At 43.7% G+C, this 17,505-nt stretch overlaps 4 protein-coding genes across 4 annotated transcripts; all 4 read left to right on the top strand.

Annotated features, from left to right (window-relative positions):
• Positions 1-526: 526 nt before the first annotated feature.
• LOC306742573 (olfactory receptor 10A6-like) lies at positions 527-2,442 on the top strand (the record flags this gene model as incomplete). Its single annotated transcript, XM_079224964.1, has 4 exons — positions 527-1,429; positions 1,627-1,686; positions 2,147-2,295; positions 2,397-2,442. 4 exons carry the CDS (start codon positions 527-529, stop codon positions 2,440-2,442), a joined length of 1,158 nt encoding a protein of 385 aa, XP_079081090.1.
• A 2,942-nt stretch (positions 2,443-5,384) lies between these two features.
• On the top strand, positions 5,385-6,341 carry LOC306742572 (olfactory receptor 2A14-like; the record flags this gene model as incomplete). The annotated part of the gene is made up of 1 exon (XM_079224963.1): positions 5,385-6,341. The coding sequence occupies one exon, from the start codon at positions 5,385-5,387 to the stop codon at positions 6,339-6,341; it is 957 nt and encodes a 318-aa protein (XP_079081089.1).
• A 4,073-nt stretch (positions 6,342-10,414) lies between these two features.
• LOC306742571 (olfactory receptor 10A6-like) lies at positions 10,415-11,552 on the top strand (the record flags this gene model as incomplete). Its single annotated transcript, XM_079224962.1, has 2 exons — positions 10,415-11,309; positions 11,515-11,552. The coding sequence occupies 2 exons, from the start codon at positions 10,415-10,417 to the stop codon at positions 11,550-11,552; spliced, it is 933 nt and encodes a 310-aa protein (XP_079081088.1).
• Positions 11,553-15,334: 3,782 nt separating this feature from the next.
• Positions 15,335-16,291, top strand: LOC306742570 (olfactory receptor 10A6-like; the record flags this gene model as incomplete). The annotated part of the gene is made up of 1 exon (XM_079224961.1): positions 15,335-16,291. One exon carries the CDS (start codon positions 15,335-15,337, stop codon positions 16,289-16,291), a length of 957 nt encoding a protein of 318 aa, XP_079081087.1.
• Between the last annotated feature and the right edge of the window lie 1,214 nt (positions 16,292-17,505).

Raw genomic sequence — 17,505 nt, 5'->3', positions numbered from 1 at the left:
ATCTATAGAGACGTTTTTTGTACCCAAATACGAGACTCCTAAAATATCAAACTTTACATAATTTTACATAATGTATGATTACATAATGTACGGCCGAGTTAAAACAACTTCCTCTTGTAATCCTTGTCAGACATGAAGGAGGTGGGTCTGGTGTTGATGCTCTTCCTTCACATGCAGAGGTATAAACAGCAGATATCTAAGCAGCCTCACATTGGCAGTCTGCTCATCAGCAGGTTACACACATTTATCTGTGTGTAGAATGAATGCTTTGTGTCATTGAAGAAATCTATTTTAAGTGTATTTGTGTATTCATTTAGGCTGGGGAGTAAATTGTAAGTATTGCTGCTCGTGAGTTCTTCTTTTGTCTTGATCCTTTCAACTAAACAGTGAAGCAGTGTTTTCAGTGTTTGTACAGTGCCTGTGTTATTTATAACAATGATTTTAACTAAATCCAATGATGCAGTTTGGTTTGATAAAAGAGAAGTGAAGCTTGATACCATTAGTTTAGTCATCTTGAACTAGAATGATGGTAAACTCAACTTTATCTTACTTTATTCTTGGAGCTTATGTGCACGTTGGAAATTTAAAGTACTTGTATTTTATGTTAACTGTAATGTTATACATTGTTATATTTATTGTCAACATATCTCTCATTGTGGTTATCTGCATGAACAGAAGCTTACATGAACCTATGTACCTGTTTCTCTGCAGCCTGTTTGTGAATGAACTGTATGGTAGTACAGGGTTGTTTCCATTCCTTCTGGTTCAGATCCTCTCTGACATTCACACGGTTTCTGCTCCACTTTGTTTCCTGCAGATATTCTGCTTGTACACTTATGGAGGTGTAGAATTGTTAAACTTAGCTGTCATGTCTTATGACAGATATCTTGCTATCTATTGTCCTCTGCAATATAAGACACTTATGACATTTAACAAAGCGGTTATCTTTATTGCTGTAATATGGTTTTATTCTTTTGTGAAATTCTTAATTACTTTATCCTTAAACATCCGTTTGACATTTTGTGGAAACACCATAGACAGTGTAATTTGTCATAACTACCATGTTGTTAAGTTGGCGTGTTCTGACACTCGGGTGAATAACATTTATGGACTTTTTGGTATTGTTCTCTCTATTTTAGTCCCTCTGCTTCCAATCATTTTCTCGTACTTGAAGATTCTTAGCGTTTGTTTCTCTGGTTGTAAACAGACCCGACAGAAAGCGGTCAGTACCTGCACACCTCACCTCGCTTCCCTGCTCAACTTTTCTTTTGGCTGCTGCTTTGAAATCATTCAGAGTAGATTTGATATGACCAGTGTACCCAGACTGCTGCGGATCATCCTCTCACTGTATTTTGCTATCATTCAGCCACTTTTGAATCCCATCATGTTTGGATTGCAAATGTCCAAAATACGGAATACATGTAAACGTGTCTTTTGTTATAAAATGTTGACTTGTCGCAAAGATACGATGTAGATGAAATAACTAAAGTGTCATTAAATGTGTATCTTGTTTCAAAGTGTTAAAACTTGTTGTTGCTCATTTCTATTGGATTTGATGAACTGAAATAATTCCACAAGTGAATTTTCAATTGTTCTTTCTTCTGTCGCTTGTGTCTGTGATCTCAGTCTTTTGGTCACTACCCAAAGCTCATGACCATACATGAGGGTCGGAACCTAGAAGGACTGGTAAATCAGAATCAGCTTTATTGGCCATGTGTGTTTACACATACATGGAATTTGACTCTGGTTTCACGTAGCTCTTTGTACGTATATACATCCATAATATACAATAAACAAGATGAATATAAAAAAGACAACAGAGACAAAAGACATTAAAGACAACTGTAGTCAGAGTAGTGAAAATAGTGCAGATGGGAGACTGTGATTAATTGTTCATCACAGTGATGGCCAGTGGAAAGAACAGGAGCAGCTCCTGAGTCAGGCTGAACTTCCTGAGCTGGATCAGGAAGTACAGCCTTTGCTGGGCATTTTTCCCGATGGTGTTGATGTTGGAGGCCCACTTCAGGTCCCGGGAGATTGTGGATCCAAGAAACCTGAAGGTGTCCACCGCAGACACAGGGCTGTTGTGTATGGTGAGGGGGTAGTGCTGGGGGGCTCCTCCTGAAGACCACTGTCATCTCCACAGCTTGTTCAGCTCCAGGTGGTTCTCACCACACCAGAGGACCAGCCGGTCAACCTCCCGTTTGTACGCAGACTCGTCACCGTTCCTGATGAGGCCGATGACCGTTGTGTCCTCTGCGAACTTCAGGAGTCTAACAGACTCAGCACCCTGAGGTGCAGTCATTGGTGTAGAGAGAGAAGAGCAGTGGGAAGAGGACACATGTCTGTGGGGCGCCTGTGCTTATAGTCCGGGTGCTTGATGTGATTTTTCCCAGCCTCACCTGCTGCGTCCTGTCTGTCAGGAAGTTTGTGATCCACTGACAGGTGGGGGCTGGCACAGTGAGCTGGGTGAATTTATTTTGAAGTACCTCCAGAATGATTGTGTTGAATGCCAAGCTGAAGTCCACAAACAGAACCCTTGCATATACCCTGGGGAGTCAAGGTGTTGCAGCATATGGTGCAGTCCCATGTTGACTGCATCATCCACCGACCTTTTTGCACAGTATGTATACTGCAGGGGATCCAGCAGGGGCCGTGTGAGGTCCCTCAGATGGGTCCAGCAGGGGCCCTGTGAGGTCCTTCAGATGGGTCCAGCAGGGGCCGTGTGAGGTCCTTCAGATGGGTCCAGCAGGGGCCGTGTGAGGTCCTTCAGATGGGTCAAGCAGGGGCCGTGTGAGGTCCTTCAGATGGGTCAAGCATGGGCCGTGTGAGGTCCTTCAGATGGGTCAAGCAGGGGCCGTGTGAGATCCTTCAGATGGGTCAAGCATGGGCCGTGTGAGGTCCTTCAGATGGGTCAAGCAGGGGCCGTGTGAGGTCCTTCAGATGGGTCAAGCAGGGGCCGTGTGAGGTCCTTCAGATGGGTCAAGCAGGGGCCGTGTGAGGTCCTTCAGATGGGTCAAGCAGGGGCCGTGTGAGGTCCTTCAGATGGGTCAAGCAGGGGCCGTGTGAGGTCCTTCAGATGGGCCAACACCAGTCTCTCAAAAGATTTTAGGACCACAGACGTCAGGGTGACGGGTCTGTAGTCATTTAATCCTGTGATGGAGGATTTCTTGGGGACCGGGATGATCATGGAGCGCTTGAAGCAGGAAGGGACTTCACACAGCTCCAGTGATCGGTTGAAGATCTGCGTGAAGATGGGGGCCAGCTGGTCAGCACAGACTTTCAGGCAGGAGGGACACCGTCTGGGCCCGGAGCCTTCCTGATTTTCTGTCTGTGAAAGAGCCGACTCACATCCTCTTCGCATATCCTCAGTGCCGGTAGGGGGTTGGATGGGAGAGGTGAGAAGGAGGCAGAGTGTGAAGGTGATTGTTTGATGATGGGGCAGTTGGGCGGGGTGGAAGTGAGCTTATCAAACCTGCAATAGAACATACTCAGGTCGTCGGCCAGTTGGTGATTGTCCTCAGTGGGTTGGATGGTCTCTTGTAGTTGGTGAGAACCTCCAGGCCTCTCCAACTCTCCAAACTGACGAGGGGTTGTTGGCGGAAAACTTGTTTTCCAGCTTATCAGTGTAGCTCTTCTTAGCTACCTTGATTTCCCTCATCAGTGTGTGTCTTGTACAGAATCCTGTCCTCACCTCTGTAGGCCTCCTCTTTAGCCTGATGAAGCTGCCTGAGTCTTGCAGTGAACCAGGGTGTATTGTTGTTGTATGTGCAGAAGGTGAACATGTCCTCACACAAGCTGATATAAGATGTCACAGTGTCAGTGAGCTCATCCAGGTCTGTAGCAGCAGCCCCCAAAACACTCCAATAAGTGGAGGCAAAGAGGACTGTAGATCCAGCTTGGCCTCATTGGTCCATCTCTTCACAGTCTTCACCACAGACTTTGCAGATTTTAATTTCTGCCTGTAGGACAGGAGAAGATGAACCAGGCAAAGACCAGAGAGTCCCAAAGCTGCACGGGGGACTGAGCGATATGCATCTTTTAGTCAGCAGTGGTCCAGTGTGTTTTTGTCCCTGGTGTTACATTTAATGTGCCGCATGTATTTTGGCAGTTCAAGAGCTTTGCCTTCTGGCTGAGCTTCTTCTTCACCACGAGGGTCAGCTACAACACCTGCAGCAGTAAATCACTCGCAACCCGGAGGGTGCAATCCACAATTTCCCGACAGAGAAATATGTCCTCAGACTTGGAGGTTCTGACTCTCATTCTGACCGCTTCACACTCAAGTGGTTGCCTAAGGTCCCGTTCTGAATGGTCCACCAAAACCACATCATATTCAAAAGGCAGTGACACAATTCTGAGGTCCCCAAACTGGACACTCTTCTCCTTCCAGCTGTGCCTTGAAATCCTGTCCATGAAAATAACAAATAGGATCGGTGACAAGGGATAACCCCGTTATACAATGACCCGACAGAATGCACATTGGCCATCCTGAATCTGAGGTTCGACAATCGGTGGGAGCCTACTTTCCAGCACCCAACACAAACAGCTGTCATTCACCTCCACTCTACTACTTGCAGTCACATAAAGAAGGCCTTTTCCTTCAGATGCAGCCCCTCTCCAGGGGTTTGGTTCCAGAACCAGCGCCGTACATGGAACTTAGCCCAACTATATCTAGTTTGTATAGCTCCACTTCCCACACAATTCACTCATCCCCAATGCCTACCCAGACAAGTGGTGGGCCCACAAGGTGGCGGCTCCATGTTGATTCCTCTGGCAGTGCCCGGCTGAGCTCCACTGACAGATTTTGGCTCCAGAGGGTGACCCGGTTTCCCTTTTCCAGGCAAGATGCAACACCTCTTTTCTGGCTGATTCATTCATGACGAGACGATGACGAGACGATGACGGGACGATGACGTGATGACGAGACGATGACGAGACGATGACGAGACGATGACGGGACGATGACGTGATGACGAGATGATGATGGGACGATGACGAGACGATGACGGGACGATGACGTGATACGATGACGTGATGACGAGACAATGACGGTAGGTTTTTGGCGTCAGGGACAACAACTGGATGTAGGTGACTACAACAGGGTGACAATCAGACTCAGGAGACGAGGATGGGACCTAGGGGATGACCACAGTAGGAAGGTGAGACTGACGACGGGACTGAACGTGATCTGATAGGCTGGTGTGAGACCTGATAATAAAGTTTGACTTGCCTGTTAGATTCTTCACCTCTGAAAAGGTATAAAAGAGTCTGCAGCCGATGGAAGTGGCTGCAGAAGTCTGCAGCTCAACAGGTGACTATGAATCATGTTTGATGTAATCCTGTTTCATTTACAGATACATTTTGTATTCCTTTTTAAAAAAAGAATGTTGAATTTAACTTCATCAACTTCATCTTACTTCATTCTTGGAGCTTATGTGCACGTTGGAAATTTAAAGTACTTGTATTTTATGTTAACTGCAATGTTATGCACTGTTATATTTATTGTCAACATATCTCTCATTGTGGTTATCTGCATGAACAGAAGCTTACATGAACCTATGTACCTGTTTCTCTGCAGCCTGTTTGTGAATGAACTGTATGGTAGTACAGGGTTGTTTCCATTCCTTCTGGTTCAGATCCTCTCTGACATTCACACGGTTTCTGCTCCACTGTGTTTCCTGCAGATATTCTGCCTGTACACTTATGTAAATATAGAGATTTCTAATTTAGCCGTTATGTCTTATGACAGATATCTTGCTATCTGTTATCCTCTACAATATAACACACGTATGACATTTAACAAAGCGGTTATCTTTATTGCTGTAATATGGTTTTATTCTTTCGTGAAAACCCTAATTCCCTTATCCTTAAACATCCGTTTGACATTTTGTGGAAACACCATAAACAGTGTAATTTGTCATAACTACCATGTAGTTAAGTTGGCGTGTTCAGACACTTGGGTGAATAACATTTATGGACTTTTTGGTATTGTTCTCTCTATTTTAGTCCCTCTGCTTCCAATCTTTTTCTCGTACTTGAAGATTCTTAGCGTTTGTTTCTCTGGTTCTAAACAGACCCGACAGAAAGCGGTCAGTACCTGCACACCTCACCTCGCTTCCCTGCTCAACTTTTCTTTTGGCTGCTGCTTTGAAATCATTCAGAGTAGATTTGATATGACCAGTGTACCCAGACTGCTGCGGATCATCCTCTCACTGTATTTTGCTATCATTCAGCCACTTTTGAATCCCATCATGTTTGGATTGCAAATGTCCAAAATACGGAATACATGTAAACGTGTCTTTTGTTATAAAATGTTGACTCGTCACAAAGATACGATGTAGATGAAATAACTCAAGTGTCATTAAATGTTTATCTTGTTTCAAAGTGTTAAAACATGTTGTTGCTCATTTCTATTGGATTTGATGAACTGAAATAATTCCACAAGTGAATTTTCAGACATAGAAAATTAAACATGATCTCAAAGAGGACTCAGTGGGAAGTGTTGAGTGTTTTATTGCATTTCTTATATTGTTAAATTGATAACACAAACCATGAGCCCAGTGACTAACTCACTAGTAACTCTCCATCATGTATATCATCAGCTCATTTATAAAACTCAGGAACAACAACTACACGTGTACATACTTCCTGATCCATTCATTCTGGCTGAAGGTGAAACTAGTACAACATATCTGGAGTTAAACACTCTCATGCACCTTCAATTGTGCACCTGATACACAGCTTTTACAGACTCATTGTGCACTGATGCTTTTTATTTAATCACACACACAGGACACCAGGCTGCGACAGAACAACGACTCACCTCTTTATTTATCATCATATGTACAATGCTCCTAAAGAGAAGAAAATTATAATCTACATTTTAAATAGCACAAAAGTTGAAATATGTGGATAGTTCAATTTATAAACCTATTAAATCTAAAGTGAAATCAATTTGTAGTAGACAAATTTATAGTAATTTGACATGGAAAAAACAGGAATGTAGTTAATGTATGTGAAATAAATAAATATATGTGTGTATATATATATATATATATATATATATATATATATATATATATATATATATATATATATATATATATATATATACACACACACACATACTCTACATACATATATATATATATATATATATATATATAAATATGAATATATACATATATGACTATCTTCTATAATCGTGCTTACACACCAGCCTTGCATATCTCTGGTAGTGGGGAACATGGTCTCCAACATAGTTGCAGAGGTCAATGCAAGTTTTGTATTTCTTAAGTCTCAGAGTTTTCAGCGTCCCTTGGGAGTTGATTAGAGCGGCTCGATTAGTTGATAATCCGGTCTCAACCGCTGCTGTAAGGGACCTTTGCAATGGTTTCGACTGCTAGTTGAACTTTGAGGCGTCTGTTTTTAAGCTACATATATGGCTATATGTATGTATATGTACATATATTGCTATATATGTATATATATATATTAGGGCTGTGCACGTTAATGCGTTATACATGCCTTAACGCAGCAATCCATTAACACTGACAATGATTTTATCATGCATTAAACCTCTTAGTGTTGCTGTAAAATGTTCCTAAAACGCCTATCAAGACATACCCAAAGTAAATTGCAAGCTGTACTTGAACTTTTTGGAGTAAATCCATGGTCTTGTTTTTTTTAAAGGTAACACTCTGAAGCTTTCCCCGTCAATAGTCAGAATCACTTTAAGTGTTGCTGACACTGAGTTACATAAGTTTGAACACACTAGGCGTTTTTTATTTCCGCCTGAACATTTCTTTGCAAATAGATGAATGCGGATAACTATAAATGGAACTTATGAACGGGATGCCTTATCGAGTCAAAGTAAAAAGCAGATAACAATCACACAGAAAATGCAGGGGACAGGGGACTGGAGGACACCGGTTTGAGTAGGGAGACATGGAAGGTTGGGTGCACCTTTAATGAGGAAATTGTTGGGATTGATGATCCTATCCACCTCATAGGGTCCAATGAAGCAGGGTCCCAGTTTGCAGGACTTGACTTGAAGGGGTAAGTCCCATGAAGAGAGCCACACGTTCTGACGAGGGCACTAGGTGGGTGCATTCATTCGGCGCCGGTCGGCCAGGCGCCTGGTGCGGCTGACCGAACTGAGGAGCGCAGACCGGACCTCCTTCCAAATCTGCCGGCACCTACGAAGGCCTGCTTGAACGGAGGACACCGCCACTTCCTCCTCCTGGACCGTAAACAGGGGTGGTTGGTATCCCAGGGAGGCCATGACGGGGTACATGCCTGTGGCGGAGCTGGTCAGGGAGTTATGGGCATACTCAACCCACGGCAAGTGTACGGACCAGGAGGACGGGCGGCGAGCAGTGACGCAATGTAATGCTGTCTTCAAATCCTGGTTTGTCTGCTCCGTCTGGCCGTTAGTCTGGGGGTGGTATCCAGAGGAGAGACTGGTGGTAGTACCTAGGGCTTGACAGAAGCCTTTCCAGACCTGAGAAGAAAACTGAGGTCCTCGATCCGACACAATGTCCTTGGGGATGCCGTGGAGCTTGACGACATGGAGGACCAGGAGGTTAGCATTTTCAGTGGTCGAAGGCAATTTGGCAAGGGGAATGTAGTGACCGTTAGTATGGCGGTGTTTCCTTCCGAAGGGGGCAGACCAGTGACGAAGTCCACTGCTATGTGGGACCAGGGGCGGCGGGGAATAGGCGAATGGTGCAACTGGTCTGCCTGGGGTTGGTGGGAAACCTTGCTGCGGGCACAGACTGTGCAGGTTGAATACTACTTTGCTTTAGCCTCGGATGAACCGTCTGTAGAAATTAGCAAACCCAAGGAACCGCTGTAGCTGTTTGCGATTGGTGGGCGTGGGCCACTCCACCACTGCCTGAACCTTTGCTGGATCTGCCTTCACCTGGCCCTGTTGGATGATGAAGCCAAGGAATCTGACTGGTCGTCACATGAAACACACATTTCTCAGCCTTGACAAAAAGCTTGTTCTCCAGTAGCCGGCACAACACAAGCCTGACGTGTTGGGTGTGTTCATCCATGTTCTGGGAGAAGATGAGGATATCGTCCAGGTATACAAAGATGAAACGGTTGAGCATGTCACGGAGGACATCATTGATTAAGGTTTGGAAAACTGCAGGGGCATTGGTGAGGCTGAAAGGCATGACGAGGTACTCAAAATGGCCCAGGGGGGTGTTGAAGGCGGTTTTCCATTCGTCTCCCTTCTGGATCCGAATAAGGTGGGAGGCATTACGAAGGCCCAGTTTGGAGAACACAGTGGCCTCGAGGAGGGGCTCAAAGGCAGGGTCAATGAGAGGGAGAGGGTATTTGTTCTTAATGGTGATCTCATTAAGACCACGGTAATCTATGCAGGGGCGTAGCGTGTGGTCCTTCTTGCCCACAAAGAAGAACCCAGTGCCAACAGGAGGAGGAGGAGGGTCGGATAAAACGTTTGCTTGTTAAACATGTTGCTCTATATCTCTCCTTTAAACACTGATGTAAACACGTTGCTCTATATCTGTCCATTAACCACTGAGATAAACATGTTGCTCTATATCTCTCCTTTAAACACTGATGTAAACACGTTGCTCTATATCTGTCCATTAACCACTGAGATAAACATGTTGCTCTATATCTCTCCTTTAAACACTGATGTAAACACGTTGCTCTATATCTGTCCATTAACCACTGAGGTAAACATGTTGCTCTACATCTCTCCTTTAACCACTGAGATAAACATGTTGCTCTATATCGATCATTTAACCACTGATGTAACATGTTGCTCTATACCTCTCCTTTATCCACTGAGATGAGCATGTTGCTCTACATCTCTCCATGTTGCTCTATATCTCTCCTTTAACCACTGAGATGAGCATGTTGCTCTACATCTCTCCATGTTGCTCTATATCTCTCCTTTAACCACTGATGTAAACACGTTGCTCTACATCTCTCATCTGAGTGCTGAGATTGTTCCATGTAATCTCTTGTAATCCTTGTCAGACATGAAGGAGGTGGGTCTGGTGTTGATGCTCTTCCTTCACATGCAGAGGTATAAACAGCAGATATCTAAGCAGCCTCACATTGGCAGTCTGCTCATCAGCAGGTTACACACATTTATCTGTGTGTAGAATGAATGCTTTGTTTCATTGAAGAAATCTATTTTAAGTGTATTTGTGTATTCATTTAGGCTGGGGAGTAAATTGTAAGTATTGCTGCTCGTGAGTTCTTCTTTTGTCTTGATCCTTTTCAACTAAACAGTGAAGCAGTGTTTTCAGTGTTTGTACAGTGCCTGTGTTATTTATAACAATGATTTTAACTAAATCCAATGATGCAGTTTGGTTTGATAAAAGAGAAGTGAAGCTTGATACCATTAGTTTAGTCATCTTGAACTAGAATGATGGTAAACTCAACTTTATCTTACTTTATTCTTGGAGCTTATGTGCACGTTGGAAATTTAAAGTACTTGTATTTTATGTTAACTGTAATGTTATACATTGTTATATTTATTGTCAACATATCTCTCATTGTGGTTATCTGCATGAACAGAAGCTTACATGAACCTATGTACCTGTTTCTCTGCAGCCTGTTTGTGAATGAACTGTATGGTAGTACAGGGTTGTTTCCATTCCTTCTGGTTCAGATCCTCTCTGACATTCACACGGTTTCTGCTCCACTTTGTTTCCTGCAGATATTCTGCTTGTACACTTATGGAGGTGTAGAATTGTTAAACTTAGCTGTCATGTCTTATGACAGATATCTTGCTATCTATTGTCCTCTGCAATATAAGACACTTATGACATTTAACAAAGCGGTTATCTTTATTGCTGTTATATGGTTTTATTCTTTTGTGAAATTCTTAATTACTTTATCCTTAAACATCCGTTTGACATTTTGTGGAAACACCATAGACAGTGTAATTTGTCATAACTACCATGTTGTTAAGTTGGCGTGTTCTGACACTCGGGTGAATAACATTTATGGACTTTTTGGTATTGTTCTCTCTATTTTAGTCCCTCTGCTTCCAATCATTTTCTCGTACTTGAAGATTCTTAGCGTTTGTTTCTCTGGTTGTAAACAGACCCGACAGAAAGCGGTCAGTACCTGCACACCTCACCTCGCTTCCCTGCTCAACTTTTCTTTTGGCTGCTGCTTTGAAATCATTCAGAGTAGATTTGATATGACCAGTGTACCCAGACTGCTGCGGATCATCCTCTCACTGTATTTTGCTATCATTCAGCCACTTTTGAATCCCATCATGTTTGGATTGCAAATGTCCAAAATACGGAATACATGTAAACGTGTCTTTTGTTATAAAATGTTGACTTGTCGCAAAGATACAATGTAGATGAAATAACTAAAGTGTCATTAAATGTGTATCTTGTTTCAAAGTGTTAAAACTTGTTGTTGCTCATTTCTATTGGATTTGATGAACTGAAATAATTCCACAAGTGAATTTTCAATTGTTCTTTCTTCTGTCGCTTGTGTCTGTGATCTCAGTCTTTTGGTCACTACCCAAAGCTCATGACCATACATGAGGGTCGGAACCTAGAAGGACTGGTAAATCAGAATCAGCTTTATTGGCCATGTGTGTTTACACATACATGGAATTTGACTCTGGTTTCACGTAGCTCTTTGTACGTATATACATCCATAATATACAATAAACAAGATGAATATAAAAAAGACAACAGAGACAAAAGACATTAAAGACAACTGTAGTCAGAGTAGTGAAAATAGTGCAGATGGGAGAGTGTGATTAATTGTTCATCACAGTGATGGCCAGTGGAAAGAACAGGAGCAGCTCCTGAGTCAGGCTGAACTTCCTGAGCTGGATCAGGAAGTACAGCCTCTGCTGGGCATTTTTTTCCGATGGTGTTGATGTTGGAGGCCCACTTCAGATCCCGGGAGATTGTGGATCCAAGAAACCTGAAGGTGTCCACCGCAGACACAGGGCTGTTGTGTATGGTGAGGGGGTAGTGCTGGGGGGCTCCTCCTGAAGACCACTGTCATCTCCACAGCTTGTTCAGCTCCAGGTGGTTCTCACCACACCAGAGGACCAGCCGGTCAACCTCCCGTTTGTACGCAGACTCGTCACCGTTCCTGATGAGGCCGATGACCGTTGTGTCCTCTGCGAACTTCAGGAGTCTAACAGACTCAGCACCCTGAGGTGCAGTCATTGGTGTAGAGAGAGAAGAGCAGTGGGAAGAGGACACATGTCTGTGGGGCGCCTGTGCTTATAGTCCGGGTGCTTGATGTGATTTTTCCCAGCCTCACCTGCTGCGTCCTGTCTGTCAGGAAGTTTGTGATCCACTGACAGGTGGGGGCTGGCACAGTGAGCTGGGTGAATTTATTTTGAAGTACCTCCAGAATGATTGTGTTGAATGCCAAGCTGAAGTCCACAAACAGAACCCTTGCATATACCCTGGGGAGTCAAGGTGTTTCAGCATATGGTGCAGTCCCATGTTGACTGCATCATCCACCGACCTTTTTGCACAGTATGTATACTGCAGGGGATCCAGCAGGGGCCCTGTGAGGTCCTTCAGATGGGTCCAGCAGGGGCCGTGTGAGGTCCTTCAGATGGGTCCAGCAGGGGCCGTGTGAGGTCCTTCAGATGGGTCAAGCAGGGGCCGTGTGAGGTCCTTCAGATGGGTCAAGCATGGGCCGTGTGAGGTCCTTCAGATGGGTCAAGCAGGGGCCGTGTGAGGTCCTTCAGATGGGTCAAGCATGGGCCGTGTGAGGTCCTTCAGATGGGTCAAGCAGGGGCCGTGTGAGGTCCTTCAGATGGGTCAAGCAGGGGCCGTGTGAGGTCCTTCAGATGGGTCAAGCAGGGGCCGTGTGAGGTCCTTCAGATGGGCCAACACCAGTCTCTCAAAAGATTTTAGGACCACAGACGTCAGGGTGACGGGTCTGTAGTCATTTAATCCTGTGATGGAGGATTTCTTGGGGACCGGGATGATCATGGAGCGCTTGAAGCAGGAAGGGACTTCACACAGCTCCAGTGATCGGTTGAAGATCTGCGTGAAGATGGGGGCCAGCTGGTCAGCACAGACTTTCAGGCAGGAGGGACACCGTCTGGGCCCGGAGCCTTCCTGATTTTCTGTCTGTGAAAGAGCCGACTCACATCCTCTTCGCATATCCTCAGTGCCGGTAGGGGGTTGGATGGGAGAGGTGAGAAGGAGGCAGAGTGTGAAGGTGATTGTTTGATGATGGGGCAGTTGGGCGGGGTGGAAGTGAGCTTATCAAACCTGCAATAGAACATACTCAGGTCGTCGGCCAGTTGGTGATTGTCCTCAGTGGGTTGGATGGTCTCTTGTAGTTGGTGAGAACCTCCAGGCCTCTCCAACTCTCCAAACTGACGAGGGGTTGTTGGCGGAAAACTTGTTTTCCAGCTTATCAGTGTAGCTCTTCTTAGCTACCTTGATTTCCCTCATCAGTGTGTGTCTTGTACAGAATCCTGTCCTCACCTCTGTAGGCCTCCTCTTTAGCCTGATGAAGCTGCCTGAGTCTTGCAGTGAACCAGGGTGTATTGTTGTTGTATGTGCAGAAGGTGAACATGTCCTCACACAAGCTGATATAAGATGTCACAGTGTCAGTGAGCTCATCCAGGTCTGTAGCAGCAGCCCCCAAAACACTCCAATAAGTGGAGGCAAAGAGGACTGTAGATCCAGCTTGGCCTCATTGGTCCATCTCTTCACAGTCTTCACCACAGACTTTGCAGATTTTAATTTCTGCCTGTAGGACAGGAGAAGATGAACCAGGCAAAGACCAGAGAGTCCCAAAGCTGCACGGGGGACTGAGCGATATGCATCTTTTAGTCAGCAGTGGTCCAGTGTGTTTTTGTCCCTGGTGTTACATTTAATGTGCCGCATGTATTTTGGCAGTTCAAGAGCTTTGCCTTCTGGCTGAGCTTCTTCTTCACCACGAGGGTCAGCTACAACACCTGCAGCAGTAAATCACTCGCAACCCGGAGGGTGCAATCCACAATTTCCCGACAGAGAAATATGTCCTCAGACTTGGAGGTCCTGACTCTCATTCTGACCGCTTCACACTCAAGTGGTTGCCTAAGGTCCCGTTCTGAATGGTCCACCAAAACCACATCATATACAAAAGGCAGTGACACAATTCTGAGGTCCCCAAACTGGACACTCTTCTCCTTCCAGCTGTGCCTTGAAATCCTGTCCATGAAAATAACAAATAGGATCGGTGACAAGGGATAACCCCGTTATACAATGACCCGACAGAATGCACATTGGCCATCCTGAATCTGAGGTTCGACAATCGGTGGGAGCCTACTTTCCAGCACCCAACACAAACAGCTGTCATTCACCTCCACTCTACTACTTGCAGTCACATAAAGAAGGCCTTTTCCTTCAGATGCAGCCCCTCTCCAGGGGTTTGGTTCCAGAACCAGCGCCGTACATGGAACTTAGCCCAACTATATCTAGTTTGTATAGCTCCACTTCCCACACAATTCACTCATCCCCAATGCCTACCCAGACAAGTGGTGGGCCCACAAGGTGGCGGCTCCATGTTGATTCCTCTGGCAGTGCCCGGCTGAGCTCCACTGACAGATTTTGGCTCCAGAGGGTGACCCGGTTTCCCTTTTCCAGGCAAGATGCGACACCTCTTTTCTGGCTGATTCATTCATGACGAGACGATGACGAGACGATGACGGGACGATGACGTGATGACGAGACGATGACGAGACGATGACGAGACGATGACGGGACGATGACGTGATGACGAGGTGATGACGGGACGATGACGTGATGACGAGATGATGATGGGACGATGACGAGACGATGACGGGACGATGACGTGATGACGAGATGATGATGGGACGATGACGAGACGATGACGGGACGATGACGTGATGACGAGGTGATGACGGGACGATGACGTGATGACGAGATGATGATGGGACGATGACGAGACGATGACGGGACGATGACGTGATACGATGACGTGATGACGAGACAATGACGGTAGGTTTTTGGCGTCAGGGACAACAACTGGATGTAGGTGACTACAACAGGGTGACAATCAGACTCAGGAGACGAGGATGGGACCTAGGGGATGACCACAGTAGGAAGGTGAGACTGATGACGGGACTGAACGTGATCTGATAGGCTGGTGTGAGACCTGATAATAAAGTTTGACTTGCCTGTTAGATTCTTCACCTCTGAAAAGGTATAAAAGAGTCTGCAGCCGATGGAAGTGGCTGCAGAAGTCTGCAGCTCAACAGGTGACTATGAATCATGTTTGATGTAATCCTGTTTCATTTACAGATACATTTTGTATTCCTTTTTAAAAAAGAATGTTGAATTTAACTTTATCAACTTCATCTTACTTCATTCTTGGATCTTATGTGCACATTGGAAGTTTAAAGTACTTGTATTTTATGTTAACTGCAATGTTATACATTGTTATATTTATTGTCAACATATCTCTCATTGTGGTTATCTGCATGAACAGAAGCTTACATGAACCTATGTACCTGTTTCTCTGCAGCCTGTTTGTGAATGAACTGTATGGTAGTACAGGGTTGTTTCCATTCCTTCTGGTTCAGATCCTCTCTGACATTCACACGGTTTCTGCTCCACTTTGTTTCCTACAGATATTCTGTGTGTACACTTATGTAAATATAGAGATTTGTAATTTAGCCGTTATGTCTTATGACAGATATCTTGCTATCTATTGTCCTCTGCAATATAACACACTTATGACATTTAACAAAGCTGTTATCTTTATTGCTGTAATATGGTTTTATTCTTTTGTGAAATTCTTAATTACTTTATCCTTAAACATCCGTTTGACATTTTGTGGAAACGTCATAAACAGTGTAATTTGTCATAACTACCTTGTTGTTAAGTTGGCGTGTTCAGACACTCGGGTGAATAACATTTATGGACTTTTTGGTACTGTTCTCTCTATTTTAGTCCCTCTGCTTCCAATCATTTTCTCTTACATGGAAATTTTCAAAGTGTGTTTCTCTGGTTGTAAACAGACCCGACAGAAAGCGGTCAGTACCTGCACACCTCACCTCGCTTCCCTGCTCAATTTTTCTTTTGGCTGCTGCTTTGAAATCATTCAGAGTAGATTTGATATGACCAGTGTACCCAGACTGCTGCGGATCATCCTCTCACTGTATTTTGCTATCATTCAGCCACTTTTGAATCCCATCATGTTTGGATTGCAAATGTCCAAAATACGGAATACATGTAAACGTGTCTTTTGTTATAAAATGTTGACTCGTCACAAAGATACGATGTAGATGAAATAACTCAAGTGTCATTAAATGTTTATCTTGTTTCAAAGTGTTAAAACATGTTGTTGCTCATTTCTATTGGATTTGATGAACTGAAATAATTCCACAAGTGAATTTTCAGACATAGAAAATTAAACATGATCTCAAAGAGGACTCAGTGGGAAGTGTTGAGTGTTTTATTGCATTTCTTATATTGTTAAATTGATAACACAAACCATGAGCCCAGTGACTAACTCACTAGTAACTCTCCATCATGTATATCATCAGCTCATTTATAAAACTCAGGAACAACAACTACACGTGTACATACTTCCTGATCCATTCATTCTGGCTGAAGGTGAAACTAGTACAACATATCTGGAGTTAAACACTCTCATGCACCTTCAATTGTGCACCTGATACACAGCTTTTACAGACTCATTGTGCACTGATGCTTTTTATTTAATCACACACACAGGACACCAGGCTGCGACAGAACAACGACTCACCTCTTTATTTATCATCATATGTACAATGCTCCTAAAGAGAAGAAAATTATAATCTACATTTTAAATAGCACAAAAGTTGAAATATGTGGATAGTTCAATTTATAAACCTATTAAATCTAAAGTGAAATCAATTTGTAGTAGACAAATTTATAGTAATTTGACATGGAAAAAACAGGAATGTAGTTAATGTATGTGAAATAAATAAATATATGTGTGTATATATATATATATATATATATATATATATATATATATATATATATATATATATATATATATATATATATATATACACACACACACACACATACTCTACATACATATATATATATATATATAAATATGAATATATACATATATGACTATCTTCTATAATCGTGCTTACACACCAGCCTTGCATATCTCTGGTAGTGGGGAACATGGTCTCCAACATAGTTGCAGAGGTCAATGCAAGTTTTGTATTTCTTAAGTCTCAGAGTTTTCAGCGTCCCTTGGGAGTTGATTAGAGCGGCTCGATTAGTTGATAATCCGGTCTCAACCGCTGCTGTAAGGGACCTTTGCAATGGTTTCGACTGCTAGTTGAACTTTGAGGCGTCTGTTTTTAAGCTACATATATGGCTATATGTATGTATATGTACATATATTGCTATATATGTATATATATATATTAGGGCTGTGCACGTTAATGCGTTATACATGCCTTAACGCAGCAATCCATTAACACTGACAATG

This window comes from Taurulus bubalis, assembly GCF_910589615.1.
Source record: "Taurulus bubalis genome assembly, chromosome: 10".
Taxonomy (NCBI): Eukaryota; Metazoa; Chordata; class Actinopteri; order Perciformes; family Cottidae; genus Taurulus; species Taurulus bubalis.
The sequence above is the reverse complement of the archived record's forward strand: the minus strand, read 5'-3'. Positions and strand labels throughout refer to the sequence as shown.